Source organism: Nannospalax galili, unplaced genomic scaffold (assembly GCF_000622305.1).
Source record: "Nannospalax galili isolate Female #2095 unplaced genomic scaffold, S.galili_v1.0 scaffold596, whole genome shotgun sequence".
Classification (NCBI taxonomy): Eukaryota; Metazoa; Chordata; class Mammalia; order Rodentia; family Spalacidae; genus Nannospalax; species Nannospalax galili.
The window spans coordinates 2,459,976-2,482,363 of NW_008340140.1; the positions used below are offsets into that span (position 1 = coordinate 2,459,976).

The 22,388-nt window shown below is 46.7% G+C and overlaps 1 protein-coding gene across 1 annotated transcript in view; it reads left to right on the forward strand.

Moving 5' to 3' along the window:
- Bcas1 (breast carcinoma amplified sequence 1) overlaps nucleotides 1-22,388 on the forward strand; it is a 172,846-nt gene that overhangs the window by 145,548 nt on the left and 4,910 nt on the right. The window contains exons 10-12 of the mRNA XM_029564557.1: nucleotides 8,275-8,402; nucleotides 10,070-10,135; nucleotides 17,441-17,692. Of these exons, the coding sequence (XP_029420417.1) occupies nucleotides 8,275-8,402; nucleotides 10,070-10,135; nucleotides 17,441-17,692 (446 nt within the window). The remainder of the gene's footprint in view (nucleotides 1-8,274; nucleotides 8,403-10,069; nucleotides 10,136-17,440; nucleotides 17,693-22,388) is intronic.

Here is a 22,388-nt window from a genome sequence, read left to right on the forward strand (position 1 = left end):
AGTCATATCAACTGAGGTGCAGCAATTCTGAGGTGACATTGAGTGACGCAGATTTGGATAAAGCTGTCGCACAGGTCATTCAAATAAGGTAAGGAGAAAGATATTCTTAGAATGCGTATGCATAGCTCAGTGGTGAATTTGGCATGCTATTAGTTTGCAGAGAATGGAAAGATTGTGGGCAGACACCTTTTGGTGCCCATGAAGAAGGGTGTGCCTTCAACAGTCAGAAATTTACCACAGTGCAGCCAAAGCTGAAGTCAGTTGGATAACAAGCAGAAACACAGTTAGATGCCATCGAGTTAATTCTCTTTTAATGAAAAACAAGAATTTTATTACCGTGTACCTCTTCAGAGAAGACATCAGATCCCCTGGAACTGGAGTTACAGATGGTTGTTAGCCATCATGTGGGTTAGCCATCACCAAGGTGCTCTGTAAGAGCAGCCAGTGCTCTTAACTACTGACCATCTCTCCAGTCCCGAGTGGTTTTTTAAAACATTTTATATATTTTTTTAAAGTTTTATATATATATATGAGTGTATTGCCTGCAAGATATAAGTGCACCTCCATTGTGCAATGCCTGTAGTGGTCAGAAGAGGGCATCGGATCCCCTGGAACTGGAATTACACATGGTTGTTAGCCTCCATGTGGGTGCTAGGAATCGAACCCAGGTCCTCTGAAAGATCACCCAGTGCTCTTAACCACTGAACCATCTCTCCAGCCCCTAAAGAGTATAAAACCCAGAAAAAACTTTGCCAATGGGAAATGAGACATTGAAATGTTGGCAAGAGTCACATTCTTGTTGGTTTCTGGCATGAAGGGCGTAGAAGCAGAGGGCAGTCCGTGAGGCTGAACACCACCTCTTTCACTACCCATTGACTCTACAGTTTAGCACTGAAAGGGGTATCAAGCATTGAGCCTTTGGGACTGGCGAGGTGGCTCAGCAGGTAAACGTCCTGGTGGCCCGAGTTCAATTCCCAGAACCCATATAAAAAGTCAGATACAGAGGAGCACATCTGTAATCCAAGCACTCCTCGGGGGAAATGGGAGGCAGAGATGGGAGAACTGGCCAGAAGCTTACAGGCCGGCTACCACAGAGCACCCAGGACAGCAGCACAAACAGAGGAAATCCTCATTCAGCTAGGTGGAAGGTGAGAATTGATGCCCAAAAGTTGTCCTCGGACCTCCATCTGCATGCTGTGGCACAAGACCCCTGTTCTTCCTCATTTTGTCTCTCTTTCCCTTTTACACACACACACACACACACACACACACTAAATAAATAACATATATCTCTATATGCCTCTCCAGTTAAATAAATAAATAAAATAATAGTTTTAAATTTTCAGACTTTCACACCCATTTTACATGATACCAGTAAAGAACACATTTCACCCATTTCTGCCAACTCATCTGAATGACAAATGAGATTCCCAAATGGTTGATTGTGATATTGAGGGAGATTAGCTTTCCTGTTTTTGAATAAAACTGAGGCATATGGGAGACAGAGAAAATAATGACTTCCCCTTCCGTGTGACTGGTGTGGCAAGCTTCACTGATCAAAGGAGAAAAAAACAAGAATCTGCAAACAAAAGTGTGAAGGGGAACCTCAAAACCAGAGTTCGACCCTAGCAACAGTGATGAGGCGCCACACCATGTGAATTTATCCCTCAAAGCTCTCTGCTAGATACTGTTTTCTAGCAGTAAAAATCAGGTCGTCTGGATGGTTGGGGGAAATACTAGCAATAGAGCAGTCCTTTGGACTGACCCTCTACAGAAGGGGGTGGAGGGAGGCGAGGGCTCTCCCCAAGTAACCCTGAATGGACAGGGTGCCTGTTGCTCTTGTTACATGGGAACTTGAACACTATTCTTTCTTTTTCATGTTTAAACCTGCTGCAAAGCTACCATGATTGCCCCGCCTCAAACTCCTGACATCCTAATTAGTGTCTTTCTTAAAACATATTACCATTGTGATCCATTCAGATACACAGGAGGCGTAGTTTACTAGCCCACATTCCCACAATTCCCCATTCTCACTCCAGCCCAGTTCACCCATGTCCCCATGTACATTGAGTTCACGACCCTGATGTCGTTCCACCTCACTGTTTTAATGACTTCTTTGATTTATATTGAATGAATTTAACACCCTCAAGTAACCGCTACTCTGTTGATAGACATAGGATTGTGTCCAACGTTCCCATTTTGTTCATTCACTTGTTCAACAAAGAATCAGTGAGTGGTCAGGCCAGGACCTAGGGAGACAGCAGTAACTGCATAAATAGCTCCCTCTTCCTGGGGAGCACGGCCCGTTGAAGGAAAGAAGACATTCATTTTTAACTCTGCGCTCCTGAGTGGTCAGGCCAGGATCTAGGGAGACAGCAGTAGCATAAATAGCTCCCTCTTCCTGGGAGCACGGCCCGTTGAAGGAAAGAAGACATTCATTTTTAACTCTGCGCTCACGTTCAGGATCTTACACACACTGTCTTGATCACTTCCCTATCCTGCACGAAGGTCCTGTGCCCACTTCTTTAAAAAAATGGGGATTATTTATTTATTTGTTGGGGGATGGTGAGCACGTGTGGAGGTCCGAGCACAACTTGTGAGAGCCATTTCTCGCCTTTCAGCGTGTGGGTCCTGGGACTCTAACGCAAGTCTTCAGACTTGGCTGCAAACACCTGTCTGCGGAGACCTCTCCTCCGTCCTTCACTCGCTTTTATGAACATGTAAAAATGTACCCGTTGGGGAGATTTCTGGAGGTCCACTCCAGCGAGTACTTCTGAAAACGCTTTTTGGTAGCATGTTTGTGGCTTCCAAGTTGATTTTTAAAAACTTTGGGTGAAACAAAGCCTGCCTTGAGGGGTTGGGGGTAGGGAGTTGAAGTCAGAGAAGAGAGTGTTTCAAGATCACTTTAGATAGTTAGAGATACATGAATGAATTTAAAATAATTAATTCATAGAAAACTCAGTTGCAAAAACGTCTTGCTTGTATTTAACTTCACTGGGCAGGTGACTGATTTTCCAGCCTCTGCCTTCCTTCCATCCCTTTCTGATGATGTATTTAGTATTCCATTGCACAATCGCTTTCGTTTGAGTGCTCTTCCTTCCCCAGAAATAAATGCATTGCCCGATTCATTTCAGGTCTTTTCTCCTTTTGTTTTGTTTGCTTTCTTTGTTTCTTTGTTGAGACAGGGTTTCAGGTTGGATAACAGTGCAGGCTAACCTGAAACCTACCATGCGACCCAGTGTGGCCTCAAACTCACGGCAATCTTCCTGTCTCATCTTCCCAAGTGCCAGAATTACAAGTATGAGCCACTACGGCCCATTTGCCCAATTCATTTCTAAAGAGATAATTTTCCTCCCAGAAATCATCCTCTCATAAAAATAAAATAGGAAGAATTTCATTTCTCATATAACTATATTTTAAGTAAAAGAAATGGAGCAACATAAGTACTAATGTCGCAGTCACATACAGATGTACCACACCACAGACTCCTCTAGCTCCTACAGGATTTCAAAATAACTGCAAAACACATCTAAGACATCCATCAAGCCCTAAATAGAAAAGTATTCTTATACATATTAACTCAGCTACACATCAAAAAATTAACTACTTGAAGCACAAGTATATTTTTATAAAGTGAGTGGGCAGAAGTGTGTGTTCACCCCCCTCCCACCAGGTAGGCAGAGGCAGAAATATGCAGATTTTGGATTTGCACCTGTCAGTTTAATGACACCTTGCTCTTGGGAAGCCCACTCTTCCCTCACACTGGTCTTACCTACATAGTTCCATTCACCTTCCTGGAGCTCTTTCTCTGGACCATTTGTTTTATAAGAAAATCTCTCAGATTAAGAGAAAGTCTGTGGGCTTTAATACCGGGCCAGCCAAAAGCACAAACAGGGAGACGGGTTCTGTACTGATTACATTCAACCTAATAAGTCTGATAAAACCTGCTGAAAATTACTGTCTGCAGGGGATAGGAAGATGGTTTGGAATGGGAATTATAAAACAAAACACAGGAGCCTTTCAGCAAAAGTTCTGAATCTCGGATTTCCCCCGGGGTAGTAAAATATTAATGATGAGGACTGGAGAGATGCTCAGCAGTTCAGAGCACTGGCTGCTCTTTCAGAAGACCCAAGTTTGGCCCCTGGCACCCATGTCAAGTGATTCACAACCACCTGTAACTCCAGCTCCACGGGATCCAATGCCCTCTTCTGGCCTCCTTTGGGCACCCACACAAATGAGAGCACACACACACACACACACACACAAATAAATGAATAAACTTTAAAATAAGTCTCTTTAAAAAAAAAAAAAGTAGGCTGGAGAGATGGTTCAGCAGTTAAGAGCACTGGCTATTCTTGCAGAGGAACTGGGTTCAATCCCAGCACCCACATGGCTGCTAACAACTGTCTTTAATTCCAATTCCAGGGGATCCAACATGCTCTTCTGTCCTCCATGGGCATTGTTCGGCATGGGTGCACTTACATACTTGCAGACATAGCATTCATATAAATAAATAATAAATAATAAATAAATAAATAAATAAACAAACAAATAAACCATACCATGCCCAGCTGAAAGAAACACTCTTCTTTCAGAAACTCAAGAGGCTCTAGGCAGTTTGCCCACACTCCACCCCTAGGCATGTAACTGGCAGAATCATAGTTCAGATCCATTCTCTGTTCCTTTGCTCACCCGACTCTGGCGTTACTTTTGCTTCCTGTGCAACTGTTGGTTTTGAAGAGTTTGTGGAGTATGCTAAGTGCCACCTTGGAGATTCCCTTATTAATGTTTTCTGTGTGAACATTTTTATATGTTGAGCTGTTGATATTACTTAAAATTATAAGGGAAAAGGAAAATTAATGCTTGGCTTATATGAAGTTGGGTATATTTACCACTGAAATGAAATTTGCCTCAGCTGGGTTATTTATAGGAAGATTCCAATTTTATTTCAAATGAACATCTTGGTAAAATATAAAACTGAGATTCATTACCTTTATGGACCCTGGAATTTTCCAGTAGATCCATTTCTTTGGATCTGAGCTAATGAGGTTGAGCTAGTCCACATTATTGCCGATACCCTACACCATATCAAAATGGCATCCCCAAACTGAGAGTGCTGGCCCACGCCTGTAACCCCAGCATTCATAAGATAGAGACAGGAGGAGCAGAAGTTCAAGGCCATCCTTGGATACATAGTGAATTTGAGGACCGCCTAGGCTACCTGAGACCCTGTCTCAAAAGAATAAGTAGATAAATATTTCATCCCAATTCTTAGTCTTTAAACTCTGTTTTGGCTGAAGGATCAAAATCCATTTCCAATTCCTTTCCTAGCAAAAGGTGAACTGACCTCTGAATGTTTCTGATAGAATTCTGACTGAGGGAGCCTTATCGGGACCAGTTCCAATACTCCTTGGATTATCAAGCTATCAGAATGCCAGGCACAAGGCAAGCCATGAAAACTGATGTTAACATGCAAGGCTGGGAGGCCACAACTCAAGTCAACCTCTAAATTGCTGACTGGAGCCTAGAGACACCTCACCTTTGAGTCTCATGAACGAAACTGCAGGTTCTGAAGCAAGTTGCTCAGCAGCATGCTGAAAAATCTCAGAAACTACTACCAAGCTTCAACTGTTCTTCAAAGTACTAAATAGTGTCTGGAGGAATTTGAGTCTCTTCAAACAGTAACTTTGCTATTTTTGACAGCTAGAGAAAAATAAGCCTCAGTGCTTATGGCTGTTTGCATAACAAAGCCTAACATGGACTATCTGACTTGTCTTTGAAAGAGGGCTCTGGAGTTAGCACAGAAAGGGTTAGAAAGAACAGAGGAAGGAGGGCAGGTGGGAGGGGCTGTTATCAATGGTGGGGGTCATGAAGGAGGTAGCCTGGGATGAACTTAGTGACATCTTAGTCTAAACCCAGTAGTCAATTAGCTTTGCATATACAGCTCCGTGCCCCCAAATGAACAGAGAAAGATCAGAACGCCCTTGAGGGACTCTCTCCTATTTTTCTTTGAAGAGGTTGAATTTGGCATCACTCTCCCAGAGGCCTGAAGTTCTGATCTCATGCTGTCACATGATACAATACAGATTCCACCCGAGTTCGCCTCCAAGAACCAGGGAAGAGAAGAAGGCAAATTCAAACTTAAAAGAACGATTTTGTTCATGCTTTTGTTTTGCGCCACTCAACACTTCCCCCTACCTGCAGTGGTGGGGGGTGGGGAGAGTATAGAGATGTCTCACTTGGTAAACTGATTGACCTCTAACTGTGAGGATTTGAGTTTCACCCCCAGAGCACTTGTAAAAACGCCAGACATGGTGGCACATGCCTGTAGTCTCAGCACTAGGGAGGCAGAGACAGGTAGATCCCTGGGGCTCACTGGCCAACATGCCTAGCTAAATTGGTGAGTCCCAGGTTTAGTGAGAGACCTTGTATCCAAAAACAAGTGGGTTATTTCTGCGGCCTTCACAGGTACACACACACACACACACACACACACACACACACATAGTACACTCCCCTGAAGCCACCTGATGTGGACAGGAAGCCATATTCTGAATAGGAGGGGTTCTTCCAACACAGTAGGAACCCAGGAAGCTGAGTGAGTTCCCAAGCGTCAAATCATTTTCCGACGACAGAAATAACCAAAGGAGTGGATCTCCTCTTCTCAATCTTTGTAAGTAAGGCTGTGCCTTTTAGAGCAACATAGAAGACCCAGAGGGAGGAAGAGCCACTTTCCAGGCTCATGGGTCTGGACTCTTAGAGGACACACTGACTGGTCTTTATGTGCCCTTGCCTTGGAAACCTTGGTGGATCCCGCAATGAAGTCTCTTAAGAGGAGTGCATAGGAGCCCGGAATGGCTCACACCTGCAATCCAGCACTCAGAAGGCTGAGACAGGACATGGCAAGTCCCAGGCCTGCCTGGACAAGATAGAAGATCCTGACAGGGAGGGAGGAGAGAGACAGGAGAGAGAGAGGAAAAGAGGGGGCGGGTGGTTCATGGAGATGGCAGACACCACCATTCCTAACAGATTGAGATGCATATATCAAGGTTGTACCCTGTGCTCTGGAGGTTTCCTTGGGACATAGGAAAAGACAGATGCAGCAATCCCCACAGTCTGTTCAAACCACGGATGGCCCTAGTCAGCTCTTCTGATTTGCAGAGCAACACCAAGTAATATTTAAGAAGACCAATGTTGACCTTGTGAATGGGTGGGTGTGTTCAACAAACATCTGTATTTGAGATTTTTCAGTCTCCATCTTACCCAAGCCCTCATGCACACAAAGAAACACACACATGCAGCTATACATGCATATTCCCTCTCCCTCTCCCCTCCCCCCAGAGGCTGATGTGAACAGGAAGCCATATTCTTTCACTCAAGGTCACATGATGCAATTTCACAGTAGATGTTCACTCCTCAATAGTTGAATGGTACCTGCACTTCCTTGGGAGCAGCAGAAGACAGGGGTGGCTTAGAGCATGGAGCTGGGACTTGCTGCCAGCTGTCACAGCTTAGCTCTCTAACCTGCTGTTCCAGACCCAACCTAGTGTCTCTGAGCTTCCATTTCTTCTGCTTGCAAAAAAATGATAAAAACAATTATTCCTGTCCGTTAAGTTTCTGGCATTGTGACTAAATCATGAGTTGTTCTCGTTTAGCGTAAGACCTGGCACTTAGTAAGCTCTCCACTTAAAGTTCGCCTTCCCAAACAATAACTTTTATTATCTCTCATAATATGAGCCCTGCATCTCAGGTAACTGAGGCATGTAATATTAATCAGTCAAAATGCATTTGAGTGTCTGGAAGGTTTTATTGTTTACTTGCTTGCTTTTTCATGTGTATGTATGTGTGACATGTGTGTATGCATGTTCAGATTTGTGTGGGTGCATGGGGGGTGCAGGTGTATATGTGTACACATGTGCACTCGGGAGGCAGAGGCAGGAGGATCTCTGTGAGTTCAAGGCCAGCCTGGTCTACATAGCAAGTTCCAAGTCAGGTGGGTCTACAGGAAGACTGTCTCAAAAAGGCCAAAAGAGCTGGGTGTGGTGGTGCACGCCTTTAATCCCAGCACTCGGGAGGCAGAGGTAGGCGGATCTCTGTGAATTCAAGGCCAGCCTGGTCTACATAGTGAGTTCCAGGACAGCTGGGGCTACAGGGAGACCCTGTCTCAAAAAAGACCAAAAAAAAAGGGCCAAAGGAAAAATGCAGACACGTGTACAGAAGTCTTAGGCTGGTGTTGGACACCTTCCTTGACCCCTCCACACCTTACATGTTCAGGTGGGGTCCCTCAGTCGAACCTAGAGTTCACTGATATGACTGGTCCAGCCAGCAGCCTCTTCTGGGGTCCCATCTCCACCTCCCACACGCTGGGATTACGAATGGCCATGTGCCCACCCAGAGTTTACGTAGGTTCTGGGGACCTGAGCTCTGTCCTCAAGTTTGCTGCCAGCACAACAAGTGCTTTAACCACTAAGCCAGCTCCCCAGCTGCCTGGAATGTTTTTAATCAACTCTTCTTGGGGTGCATCGTGGATGCATGCTGTCTGCTAAAAGAACAGCCTGGTTGGTAATCGTGCAATCAGAGAGCCTCCTTTGTCCCACATCACTTAGTCTCTATTCTCTGCATAGCAGAAGCAGGAGATGCTAAGAAATGACCAACTATTCAGGGATTAGCCCTGAGCTGGTAATGTTGGATATTTGACCACATGGGTATTTGATCAGGCATCAAACACAGGCATTACTGTATATGCAGTTAAAATGACTACGGCCAGTTAACACTAGCAGGTGCTTGGAAGCCCCAGAGGGCTTGTTAAAGCACAGGTGACTGAGCCCCAGGCCCCAGAGCTTCTTATTCAGTAGATCACAGCAGCTGTGCAGGATTCAAATTTCTAACAAGTCCCCAGGTGAGGCCAATGCTTCCCTTCTGTGCCTGGGACCAGTCCCTTGGAGTCAGTAGCTGCAAATTCAACCCACTACAACCCTGTCAAAGATGCCACTGACTATAGGGGCTTCTAAAAAATGGAAAATGTGGAAAACGGAATGCTCACTACACCCCAAATCGCCACCAGGTAGAAAAAATAGCAAAATGGCTACCAGCCAAGCGGTGCTAATGGAAGGCTACTATGTTCATTCATTCATTCAGTCATTCATTCAGTCATTCAGTGTTTAACCACCACCTCATTCCCACACTACTTTCTTCTCCTTCCTCTTCCTCTTTCCCTTCTGAGACAGGATCTCAGGTAGCCCGGATTAGCTCATGGTCCTGCTGCCTCCATCTCCCAAATGCTGGGATTACAGGTGTTTTCTGGGAGATGTGGATAAATCTCTTCCTAAATAGGGCACAAACAACAGGTCAAAGTACTAACTCCATCAGAGTCTAACTGGCAAACCAGTAAGTTTATTGGTCTCACAGAGCATAGTGAGGGGTTAGTCACAGGAATGTGGGCAACCCCAAGTCTCACCCCAGCATGGACAATGGCTTTCCCATGACTACCTAGATGGAGTCCCCCTTCAGTTAGCTTCTGTATACTCTAGCACCTCCTGAGACCACGAGACCCCATGTAGCTTGGGCAGAAACACATGTGGCTGGAAGGGAAGTGGAGGGAATGGCTGGACTCTCAGGTGAGGGCTAATGACCCTCTTCTCCCATCATTCTATGAGGGAAGGACAACAGGCCTGACTTTGAAGGTCTCTTGCAAGGAGTCACAATTGATGAAGATAGAGAGGTTCTTATGCCCCGAGGACAGTGGTCTGTAACAGTTGTCCACCCCCATGGCCCAGTTCAACGCTAGTATTTTCATTGTGATTTAGTCATTCCAGAAATACACAATCCCAGGATTTAGGATTTTTGTTGCTCTTTTTTGGCGACTAACACTTGGATTTTATCAGGCTCTGGTTATACACACAGAAATCTGTATTTCTCATGAGTAATCCTGTTCCAGTTGGTCTTCTACCGTCTTGATTCTTAAGTCTCAAGAATAAATGACGGGGTCATCGGTTTCAGAACTTTATGCACTGTCCACGTTTGCTGTGCTCTTGGTCACTGAAAGGATATCGTCTGTTTGTTATTGTAGTCAGTGAGAGGGAGTGGAGGGATCGCCCACTCGGAAGAAATAAAGGAGAAAGACTCCAGCTGCCAAGTAAGTGACCCGGAACTCCACTGGTGGTGGGTTTAGCTGGTGCGTTCTCACTTCTTTCCAGGCTTTTCAGTGCAATCCCCAGCCATCCTTGTGGCGTTCCCAGACTGAGCACCCCCTGTATTCTGGGCTCTGCAAACACAGCATGAACTACTTAGAGCTAGCTTCTCACCCAATGTGCACCTGTTCTCTCTTCACATGGGAAGCTCCTTCCCAGCCTTCAAGTTCTAGCAGAAATGTCACCTCCTCAAAGAGACCAGCCATGCCCATCAAGCATCACCGCCATCGTGTTTGTTCACTTCTGGAATTGTAATGGTTCTTTTGTCTGTTCCTTGCCTGTCAACCCTGCTCCCTTCCAGCCCTGTCTGGAACACTGTGAAGCAAGCAAGTCCTTCCATTTTTCTATCGCATTGTACAGGGCCTAGCACACGGTAGGAGTGATTTCTAAAACAGATGAATAGGGGACATGCGGTCACATAGTCCACTTCCATGATTTCTTCATTCTTAACAAACAGAACCAGAGCGTTTTCTAACTCTATGTTCTTTCTTTTAAAATGGGGTCATTGGGCTGGGAATGTAGCTCAGTGGGTAGAGTGTTTGTCTCACACGAACAAAGCCCTAGGTTCAGTTGAAGCAATGCATGAAACGAGGCATGTGGTGAATGCTTGTAATCCCAGCACTTAGGAGGTGGGAGCAGGAAAATGAGAACTTCAAACTCATCCTCAGCTACAAATCAAGCTGAAGGCCAGTCAGGAATGCATACAATTTCACCTCAAAAAATGGGGGGTCATGTTTTACAATCTGGCATTCTTTCTAATTTAAGTGTATACCTCTAAAAAAAATCATCAAATACTCTGGTATTCATTTTAGCAATACATGAGCAGTGCTTAAGAGCTTGGAGTGTGGACTCAAAGGGCCTGGGTTCCAATCCTGACTCCGCCAGTCTTTTGCTGTATGACCCTTGGCAGACTGCCATTCTCTCAGTGCCTCGAGTTCCTCAAGTGTACAGGGAGCTGGGAAACTACACCCAGTAGTACCTACATGAATCCGTACAGGAGAAACACCAAGAGAACTCCTGGTGCAGAGGGCTCAAAAATTGTTTTATACTTACCTGGGCCGCTGTAACAGAACGCCATAGACTGAGTGGCTCATGCCACAGAAACTTATCTTCTCACAGTTCTGAAGGCTGGGAAGGTGAAGACCAAGGTGCTGGTGTGGTTGGGTCCTTCCTGGTGAAGGCTCTCTGCTCCTTGCAAATGGCAGTGTTGCCTTGTCTCTCCTGGAAGGGTAGGGTTGGGAGGCTGGGACGAGGGAGGAAGCGTGCCCTCTTGTGTCTTATGATGACACTACACCTTTTGGACAGCACCACCCCAATGGCCTCATCTGACATTAATTAATTACTCCCTTACTCCAAAACAGTCTCAGAGGGCTTCCTCTTCAGCAGGAATTTGGGTCATGCCATTCCTTGCCTTGTCTCTCCTGGAAGGGTAAGGTTGGGAGGCTGGGACGAGGGAGGAAGCGTGCCCTCTTGTGTCTTATGATAACACTACACCTTTTGGACAGCACCACCCCAATGGCCTCATCTGACATTAATTAATTACTCCCTTACTCCAAAACAGTCTCAGAGGGCTTCCTCTTCAGCAGGAATTTGGGTCATGCCATTCAGCCCACTCCAGCTACTTTATGTGTTATTAGACTGTTGATAGGAGATGATCTTCCTACGGTGCTGCTCCTATCATGCAAATCTACAGCAAAGATTCTAAATATGTTAGTGTTTCTATTTTTAATAATAATCAGTTTATTATATATATGTTTTATTCTTTTCCTTCTGACTTATACCTATGTTGGGCTCCCAAATCTAGACCACTGTGGAGTCCAGACTTCCAAAGGAAGTTTGTTTGGAAACATGATAAACTAACTTGATTCAAAAAGAAAGCTTTGGGCTGAGGAGAAGGTTCAGTAAAAGCACTTACTGTGCAAGCTTGATGACCTGAATTCAATCCCCTGAGTCCACATTAAAAGCAGGATGTGGTGGCATGCACTCCTGTGGAGAAATGGACGGCAGAGACAGGAGAGTCACCCTGAAACTCACTGAGCCTGGAGTACCCAGGACAGGAGTGGAAGGAGACCCCGCCTCAACGAGGAGCGAGGGGACAACCACCTCCTCAAAGTTGTCCTCTGACCTTCACACTCGTGCTGTGGCACACGCACTCAGACACATCATACACACATATCACATCATATACACATATACTCACATACTATACATATACATAAACATACCACACAGAGAAATTTTTTAAAAGACAAATTTCTTAAAATTTATTTTATGTGTATGTTTTGCCTACATATATGTAACTGCACCATGTGTGTGTAATGCCCATGGAGACCAGAAAAGGGCATTGAATCCCCTGGAATTGGAGTTAGGGATGGTTATTAACCGCCATGTAGGTGCTGGGAACTGAACCTGGGCCCTCTGTGAGAGCAGCCAGTGCTCTTAACCACTGAGCCATCTCTCCATCCTTAAAAAACAAATTTAAGTATGACAGGCTGGTTTGTCTGGAATCCTACAGTGAGACAGCTACGTCAATTATTTTGGCGGTTCTAAAATTGCAGTGAAGTTTGCGATGCTCTGAGCGAGCTGGAAACCTCACTCTCCGTATCGGGAGTGCCGGAAGTCTATTTGAGAATTCTGTCTTCAGGGTCATCAAATCCAGCCTTGAGAACTGATGCATCATCGATGGGGGATGACAGAGGCTTTGTTCAATGTGGAGGGTTAGGAATAGAGACTCGGCTCCCCTGAGATTCACCCCTCGGGGTTATAAAGGCTTAGCTGGTATTTCTACAGGCTGGGCACTCCTGGTTCTGGATGCCTCCAGAGGCTGGATGGAATGGGACATACCAGTGGCCTTGTCCTTTAACTTCCTGACATAGTACTACTGGGTTCCAGCAGGTTCCTTAGACGGTTCACATGTGAATGGGTTTGCTCTGGGTTTTGAAAAAAAGACAAATCCCAAGTCAAAGTGTCAAATTTTCAGTATTTAATGGCAAAGCAATTTTTAAAATGTGTATGAGTGGTTTTCCTGCATGTAAGTGTACTGCATTCATGCAATTCCCATGGAGGCCAGAAGGTGGTACCAGATCCCCAGGAGCTGGAGTTATGGACAGTTGTTACCACCATGTGGGTGCTGGGAACTGAGCCTGGGTCCTCAGCAGGTACTCTTAACTGCTGAGCCATCTCTCTAGCCCCAACAAGGCAATTCTTGAACTCAATTAATGATCATATTAAGCCAGGCCTGGTGACACAGACCTAGAAGCCCTGCAACGTGAGGGGCTGAGATGTAAGGATCTGAAAGTTCAGGGCCAACATGGGCCTGTAGAGTTCAAAGTCATCCTGGGCGATTTAGCAATCCTTAACCTCAAATTTTCAGTTTTTGTTTTGTTTTTATTTTCCCTGCCTCAAAATTTAAAAATTTTTCCAAGAGCTGTGACTATAGCTCAGTGGTAGAGCGTCTGTCTGCCTAGGTGGAAGTACAGTCTGGAAGTATGCCCAGACTGAGCCTGTACCATGAAGGGAATCAGGCCAAGCAGGGTGAGCCGTGGTCCACCGGCAGGTCACACTCAGCCTTTGTTTCTTGCCTCATCTATACTCAGAGACTCACGGTTTCTTAAAAGAGGAGCCACGGGTGATGTTAAGCCAGGGTCACCAGCTCGTCCGTTGACCCATTGGCCAGGGACTTCCTGAATGTTGAGCTGTCAGTTAAGTCCTGGAAACACTTCCCTCCAGGAAAACCCAAGATAATCATCAACCTGCGCTTGGCATTCCACGTGGGCCAGACATGGTCCCAAACAGAACTTGGTAAATGTGACTGTCATTGTGCTATGAAATGATACTGCACAGATGAGGACACAGGCTATCCATGCAGGTCACACACTGTACAAGTGAGGACACAGGCTATCCATGCAGGTCACACAGAGCATAGGTGAGGACACAGGCTATCCATGCAGGTCACACACTGTACAAGTGAGGACACAGGCTATCCATGCAGGTCACACACTGTACAAGTGAGGACACAGGCTATCCATGCAGGTCACACACTGTACAAGTGAGGACACAGGCTATCCATGCAGGTCACACACTGTACAAGTGAGGACACAGGCTATCCATGCAGGTCACACACTGTACAAGTGAGGACACAGGCTATCCATGCAGGTCACACACTGTACAAGTGAGGACACAGGCTATCCATGCAGGTCACACACTGTACAAGTGAGGACACAGGCTATCCACACACACTGTAAGTGAGGACACAGGCTATCCATGCAGGTCACACAGAGCATAGGTGAGGACACAGGCTATCCATGCAGGTCACACACAGCGCAGGTGAGGACACAGGCTATCCATGCAGGTCACACAGAGCACAGGTGAGGACACAGGCTATTCATGCAGGTTACACACAGCACAGATATGCTGGAACTAGATCCAACCAACCAAGTCCCTGACTCCACACACTGTGCTTTTAGCCTCTGCTAGATGCTAATATGTTCCACACACATGCAGTTCAGGGGGCTTGAACAGTATCACAGGGCTCCTGGACTTCCTGAGGAGCATGGTGTGGGGAGCCCCTTCATCCTGAGGAGGGAGTTTCTCTGGGCTGTGTTACTTGGACTTTCTCCTCTGTGTTCTAGCACTTGCTGTGACCTGGCTGCTGGGCACTAAGAGGATCCAGGACTCAGGCTGCCAGGGTAACTGGGTGTCAGCACCGATCTCCAAGGGCATCTGTAGTCTCTGTGAACTTCAGGCCCAGGGAGGCCTGTCTGATGGCTTCTCCCTCAGGGCTGCGCCAGGCTCATTGATGTAAATGCCCCTCTGTTTTTTGGTCAAAGCCTACAACTCCGCTAGGGGACCTCTTAGCTGCAGAAACTCCAGGACTTTATGAATCAGAGGTCGTGAACCTGTACTGAGGACGGGAAATGTGGCCCGTGGAGTAGTTTCAGCTTCATTGCTTCCTGTGACTTTCCAAAGTACATGGTTTTTTGTGTTTTTGTTTTGTTTGTTTGTTTTGGTCTTTTTGAGACAGGGTCTCCCTGTAGCCCCAGCTGTCCTGGAACTCACTATGTAGACCAGGCTGGCCTTGAACTCACAGGGATCCACCTGCCTCTACCTCCCAAGTGCTGGGATTAAAGGCATGCGCCACCACGCCCGGCCCAAAGTACATGTTTTAAAGTTGCATTTCAAAAAAAAAAAAAAATCAGTGTTGAGGCTGGAAAGATGGCTCAGTGGTTGGGAACACCAGCTGCTCTTGAAGAGGACCTGGGTTTGGTTCTCAGCACCCACATGACGACTAACAACCATCTATAACTCCAGTTCCAGGGAATCTAACACCATCTTCTGATCTCTGTAGGCACTGCATGACATGCACTTACATACATGCAGGCAATACACTCATTCACATAAAATAAAAATAATTTAAAAAGAAATCACTTGAGGTTGTACATGCTGGTTGCGGGGTTGCAGCCCGTGGGAGGAGAGGCAGAAGGATCACAAGTGTAAGGCCAGCATGGGCCACACAGACACATGTTATCTCCCAGCTGGGATCTGAGTAGGCGTTGTCCCACTGACAGGGCGTGTGCCACTGAGTTCCCCACCTTTCTCCTGCTGTTCCCTGTCATCTGCCCAGTACCAAAGCCAGCGCTCCTGGGCCTCGTGTCTCCTCCGGCCTCTGTTGCTTTCACAGCTGGGAAATGACATCTCCATGGGGTGGGGTTTTCCCTTTTTGTTTTCACATCATCTGGTCCTCCTGGGCATTTAAGTTCAAGAAAATTATGAGAAAAAGGTTTCAACTTCCCACCAGATTTTGTTTTTCTGCCTCTGTGTATCTACAGTTTGCCCAGAGTCTTCAAGGACTGGGATTTTACAGTCACGTCCCTCTAAATTGTAGGAACCAAGGAGGGTGTCTCATCTTGGTATTGAAAGATGTACAACATATAAACCATTATTTTAATGACCATTTTATGAAACAGACAGTTTCACATTAAAAAATGAAGGTAGGAGCTGGAGAGATGGCTCAGCAGTTAAGAACAATGGCTGTTCTTGCAAAAGACCCGGGTTCAAATCCCAGCATGGCAGCTAACAACTGTCCATAACTCCAGTTCCAGGGGGATCCTACAGCCTCTTCTGTCCTCTGTGGGCATTGCACAACACGGGTGCACTTACCTACATGCAGGCAATACACACATACATATAAAATAAAATAATAAAATATTTTTTAATAAAATGAAGGTAGATATAATTAGCCCGGTGTGGTGGCACACGCCTTTAGTCCCAGCACTGGGAGGCAGTGGCAGGCAGATCTCTGTGAGTTCAAGCTGGGGCTGCAGGGACACCCTGTCTCAAAAAGACCAAAAAAAAAAAAAAAAAAAAAAATGAAGGTAGATATGATCATGAATTTTAAAATGCACAGCCTCAAGGAATAAGTCATGGAGCTGGTGAAAGGCTTAGTGATTAAGAGCGCTTGCTGCCCTTGTGGAGGACTAGGTTCAATTTCCAGTACCCACATGGCAGTTCACAACCATCAATAAATGCAGTTACACCCTCTCTGGCCTCCTTAGACACCAGGCACTGATATGGTACACTTACATACACGCACAGAATGCATTCATACACATAAAATTAAAATAAATGAATCTTTTCTTAAAGAAGAAAGAAGTCACATGCGGTAAGCGTAAGAAGCCCTCTGGAAGCTGGTCTAAGCGTGCAATAGCTTCAGGAAGGGCCGGTCCAGGGGTCACACGCCCACGTCGGCTGGCTTCAATAAGGAAAGAGACCAGGCCTCTCTTGATTACTCTAGCAAAGCTCTAAGATCAGATCAGCCCCTATCTGGCGTCTGCTCTCCTGAGCCAATCAGAGCTGCGCAAATGCATTCGATGCTGTGATTGGCCAGGCATGGGTCACATGCCCTCATCCCGGGCTAGAATTAGTTTGCCTAGGCTTCATGGGCGGGCTAGTAGGTAGTCACCTAATAGTCTCACTGCCTCAGTTTACCGGTGGGAAGGTGAGGATCCTCAGAAAACCCACACTCCAGTACCAAGAGTACAGAAGGCATGCTTGTAGCAAAGCACAACTTTGATGAATGGATTGTGAGATCGATAAATGCCCCTGCCACACACGACTTGATCGTTCCTTCATTTTTCATTTTACCTCAGGCTCATTTCCCACATCTGAACACCCCGCTTTAACACCTTTATCCCCTGCTGGTAAGAACTGCCTGACAGTCACTAAACGGGCTCTGTTTGCCATTGCTGTAGACGTCCAACTCCACAGAGAAGGGCCCCAGGCCGCCAGAGCCGGAGCCCGCGGGAGCCCAGAAGGGCACCGAGAGCATCGCGAAGGACAAGAAGGCGGCAGCCGAGACCAGCAGGCGGAAGAGCAAATCGGAGGCCCGGGAGCCCGCCCTGCCGCCGCCGGCCATGGAGGCAAACCCGCTGCAGAACGGAGACAAGCCCCCAAAGAGGGCGGAGAAGCGGCGCCAGTCCCTGGGGGGCTTCCTGAAGGGCCTGGTGAGTGGTGGGGCTTGGGGGAGGGGGTCTTGGCTTGGTGCTTGTCTTGGTCTCTTCTTTCTGGTTCTCAGCCAAGGATGAGGTTGCCATCTCAGGAGGGAAAGGCTGCCTGGAAAGCGGACAAACGCTTCTTGAGCACCTACTGTGTGTCAGGCACTGTGCTAGGCATAGAGGGCAGCAGAGACATTGGCTATTCTGGAGCCCAAGGTCAGGGGCAGGAAGGACGAGGCCACCAGGTGCTAGGAACAGAAAAAGCTAAGTAGCATGGGGGGTGGGGGCAGAGCACCTGTGCTTCCAAGCTGGTCCACTCAGCTTGCTCCTGTCCTGCTCGTTCATGTCCCTGCCTGCGTCCGGGTCACTCAACCCCTCAGAGCCTGGGCCTCCTCAGCTGTAAAGGAGGTTGCAGTAACACCTGCAGTTCCCATGTTCCTGTGGGACCCCGTCTCTACAACACCGCTATTGAGTGTTAAAAGGCATTAGGAGCTGGAGAGACAGCTCAGCAGCTAAGAGCATGGACTGCTGCTCTTGCAGAGGACACCAGCTCTCTTCCCGGCATGCATTTCAGGCAGCTCACAACTCCCTAATATAATGTCGATTCCAAAGGATCTGACGTCCTCTTCTGGACTCCTCGCTCACCTGCACTCACACGTGCACAAAGACACACACAGACACACACGTCCACACATAATCAAAAACGAAAGCCAGATCTTTAGGAAAAGATTAGACAAATTGAAGACAGGGTATTTGAAGACGGATCCACCCACGAATCAGGCAGCACTCGGAACAGAAGAGGTCCCCGAAGCTCCTCCTGGCTCTGTCAACCACAAGCTTCTACAGGATGGACAGGGATGCCGGGCAATCACCCTGTTAAGGCAGCCGTCCAGAGTGGTGTGATGGACTTGTTCACCTTATTTGGGCATGGGGTGATGCGCTGACTGTCTGTGACTGGCCAAAGGTAGACTATTTGTGATTGGCTAGAATCCAGCTGTCCATTACACTCTGCTGTTAGGTTTTGGTGTGTTGAGGTGCTGTTAGATTGAGGTTTGCAACGTAAGAATTTAAATAAGGAGGGTGGAGCATACACCTCAGGGGTAGAGAACTTGCCTACCATACACATATGTGGGCTGGAGGACTGGCTCAGTCAGTAAAGTGATTGATTGCCTTGAAAGCATAAGGACCTGAGTTCAGTCCACAGAATGTAAAAGTGCTGGGTACAGCAACATGCACGTGTAATCCCAGTGCTGGGAGACCGAGACACAAGATCCCCGGGACTCGCTGGTCCGCAGTCTAGCCTAACTGGTGAGCTCTAGACCAATGAGAGATCCCATGGCAAAGGAGATAGAAGACATTCCTGTTGAGAGACATTCAGTGTACTCTCTCACCTCCACATCTACACCCACATGTACCCATGTACACACATGAACATGCACATACACATATACATACATAAAATTTAAATGGAATATTATATGTAACTTGAAGTTGTTACTCATTTATAAAATGCTGTATCTAACTTCAACCACCCACCCTTGTGATTTTTACTTGCACATTTAAGAACTATCCACTTATGGAGATGGAGAGATGGCTGATCTGTTAAGAGACCTCACTGTTCTTCCAGAGGACCAGAGTTCAGTTCCCAGCACCCATGTCAGGCAGCTCACAACTGCCTGTGACTCAAGCTCCAGGGCCTCTGACTCCCTCTTCTGGCTTCTGCAGGCACTGCACGCACAGAGTCTACACTCACACAGACATACCACATACACATGATTAAAAATAAATCTTTTGTTAAGATTCCAGGTTTTATTTTATTTTAAATTTTACTTATTTTATGTGTATGGGTATTTTGCTTGCATGCATGCAGTGTCCAAAGAGACCTGAAGAAGGTGTTGGATCCCCTAGATCTGGGATTGTAGATGGCTGTGAGCCATCATGTGGATGCTGAGAACTGAATCCAGGTCCTCTGCAAGAGCAGCCAGTGCTCTTAACCACTGAGCCATCTCTCCAACTCTGAATAAAAATGAAACAGAACATCCACTTGTGAATGTAGAGCTTGAATGAGGCATCCATAGTGATCCAAAATTTGTAGCAATTCAAATCTCTCCTTCCTCCTTTGCTTCCTTCCATTTTCTACAACTTAATGAACAAAATTAAAAAATGAAATTAGCAGGCAAAAATGTTAGTGTGGGAAGTTGGGCAAAGAAATAAACAGGGTGACACTGTGGAGCTGGCCTGGGATGGGGGAGGGTGCTGTTTTGAATTGACTCTGCAGAAATTATTTCTGAGGAGGGAGCTGGAGAGATGATTCAGTTATGAGGACCTCCTGTCTGGTACCACTCATCTTTCTCTGTTCCTAAGATGAGACATGAGTTCCTAAGAAACACTCGTGTGTGTGTGTGTGTGTGTGTGTGTGTGTATGTCAATATGCACATGTGCATGCATGTATATGCATGTGCAAGTAGAAGCCAGAGGATAACTTCGGTGTTAATCCTCAGGAGCCATCCACCTTGCTTCTCTAGACAGGGTCTCTCACTAGAACTTGAACATATATACATACATATATGTATGTATATATGTTCATACATTATTCTGGGTCAAGGGCAAAGAAAGGTCATATGGGATTAAGGTTATATGCCCAGGTCACAAGAGGAGCCCAAGGCTCAGTGAACTTCTCTACGTTATAAACAAGCTAATGTAAGATTAACTTTTTGGTTGCAAAGTTAGGTAAAAGTCATTAGGTGTCTAGAGTATGTCCATATTATCCAAGTTATTCCCACAGTGAACAGGGACTTCCTCCTCTTGCAGGCCCAACAGAGAAGTTGACAAAGTCCTACAAAGCCATGGCGGGTAGCTATTAGTTGGCCTTAGCAAGGAAGTCTCAGGTCCCTGTTTATAACCTGTAAAGACTTCACTGCTGCGAGTGAAGTGGATGATGGGTACCAGCAGAAATAGTACCTGGTTAGTGCCTGTCCAGTGGGAGCATTTGGCAGGGTTTAGCCTCGAGGTGGCATCAGAGGTAAACAGAGGTGGACCCATTTAGACACAAATTATGGTTCTAGTCCTGGAGCCCAACCATGCCACTTTACCCTTACATCTCTAATTGTGGCACAATTGCCTATTCCCATGTCTCACCTGAATGACTGAGAAGTCCTGTCCTTTGCTGCACACTGCACAGCTTCTAGGAGGCAACAGCAGGATGGCGGGGGGCGGGGGGGGACAGCTCATTCGGGGTCTCCCATACCCCAAGAGGCCTACTCTGTCATTTTCAGGAGACAGACAGGGTGAGGGTAGAGGGAGGGCTGTCTGCCCTTTCCTAAGATTAAACCTCCAATACTCACAGGCTGGACACAGGTCCCTATGCTGACCAATCCTCTTCCTCTGACTGCCACCATCCTAGCCTGTCACTCACAGGAAACAGATTCCTGGCTACCCTGGGTAAGATGGCACTGCTTGTCACTTCCTCTGGGTGTCATTTTCATACTCAGTCCCTTTGCTTGCCCTTCCCCCTCATGCCAGGTTCTCATGAGAACAGCCTACTCAGTACCAAAAAGTTGGGGAGAACTGGCAGGAAGTCCAGAGAACTCCAAAGTGCCACTGTCTGCAAGTGTTTCCTTTTCTTTTGGGGCAGAGGGATTTCACACACACATGCATACCCCTCCACACACACACACCCTCAGATAGATAGAGAAGTAGGCCCACATTTGTGGATCCCTATGTGGGACAATCTGCAGGTATAATGGGAGGATAGATGGATGCTTTCAAGGGGAAGTCAGTGTCTCCACTGAGCTCAAACAAGAATGGCTTGTGTCACTCAGCTTGGTCACAGCTGGAGCTTGGGACCAAGGGCTAGAAAGAGTGAATGGTGGGCAGGCTAGTGCTGGTAACAGCAGACTCCAAGTCAGGATGCCAGCCACCAGTTCACAGTCCCCAGTTGTTTTGGAGCCTTGGTTTCTACATCTGTAAAACTAGCACAGCTTACTTCACTAAGCCGGTGAGAAGGCAGAAGAGAGGTTGGCTTTGGTGATGTTCAGTCCTGATCATGAGACAGGACAGGGTTGCATATGTGACTCTGACCTCCAAAGCCCCAAACTCAGTGGGGCACAACCATGTGTTGTTCAGCATGACTCTGATCCCATCTGGTGCTGTCTGCAGGACTGTGGACCTATCTGCTCTTTTTATTGTTGCTAAGAGAAAACAGTTGGGTTGGAGAGATGACTGAGCAGTTAAAGCACTTGCCATGCAGGTGTGAGCACCAGAGTTTGGACTCCCAGAAACCCACATAAATGCCAGGTGGGCAAGCAGCTCCTCAAAGCAGAGACAGGGGATCCCCAAAGCAAGCTGACTAGCAAGGCTTACATATGGATGAGCTCTGGGTTTGATTAAGAGCCCCTGCCTCAGTGAATAAGGTCAAAGAGCATCAGATATCAGCATTTCATTTTTAAAATAAAAGAAGAAAATGTGCTTGTCAAAGCTGATCTATAAGCTAAAGTGAGGCCAACAGCAGCCACTTGGCAACCTGAGTTGGCTCCATTGAGCCTGCCAGGACCCAAGCTCACAGCCCACAGGAAGTGTGGTGGTTTGCATGACAAACGTCCCACATAGGCTCCCCAGTTGGTGGTGCTGTTTGGGGAAGTTATGGTACCTTTTGGAGGTACAGCCTTGCTGGAGAAAGTGCATCACTGGGGTCAGACTTTGAGAG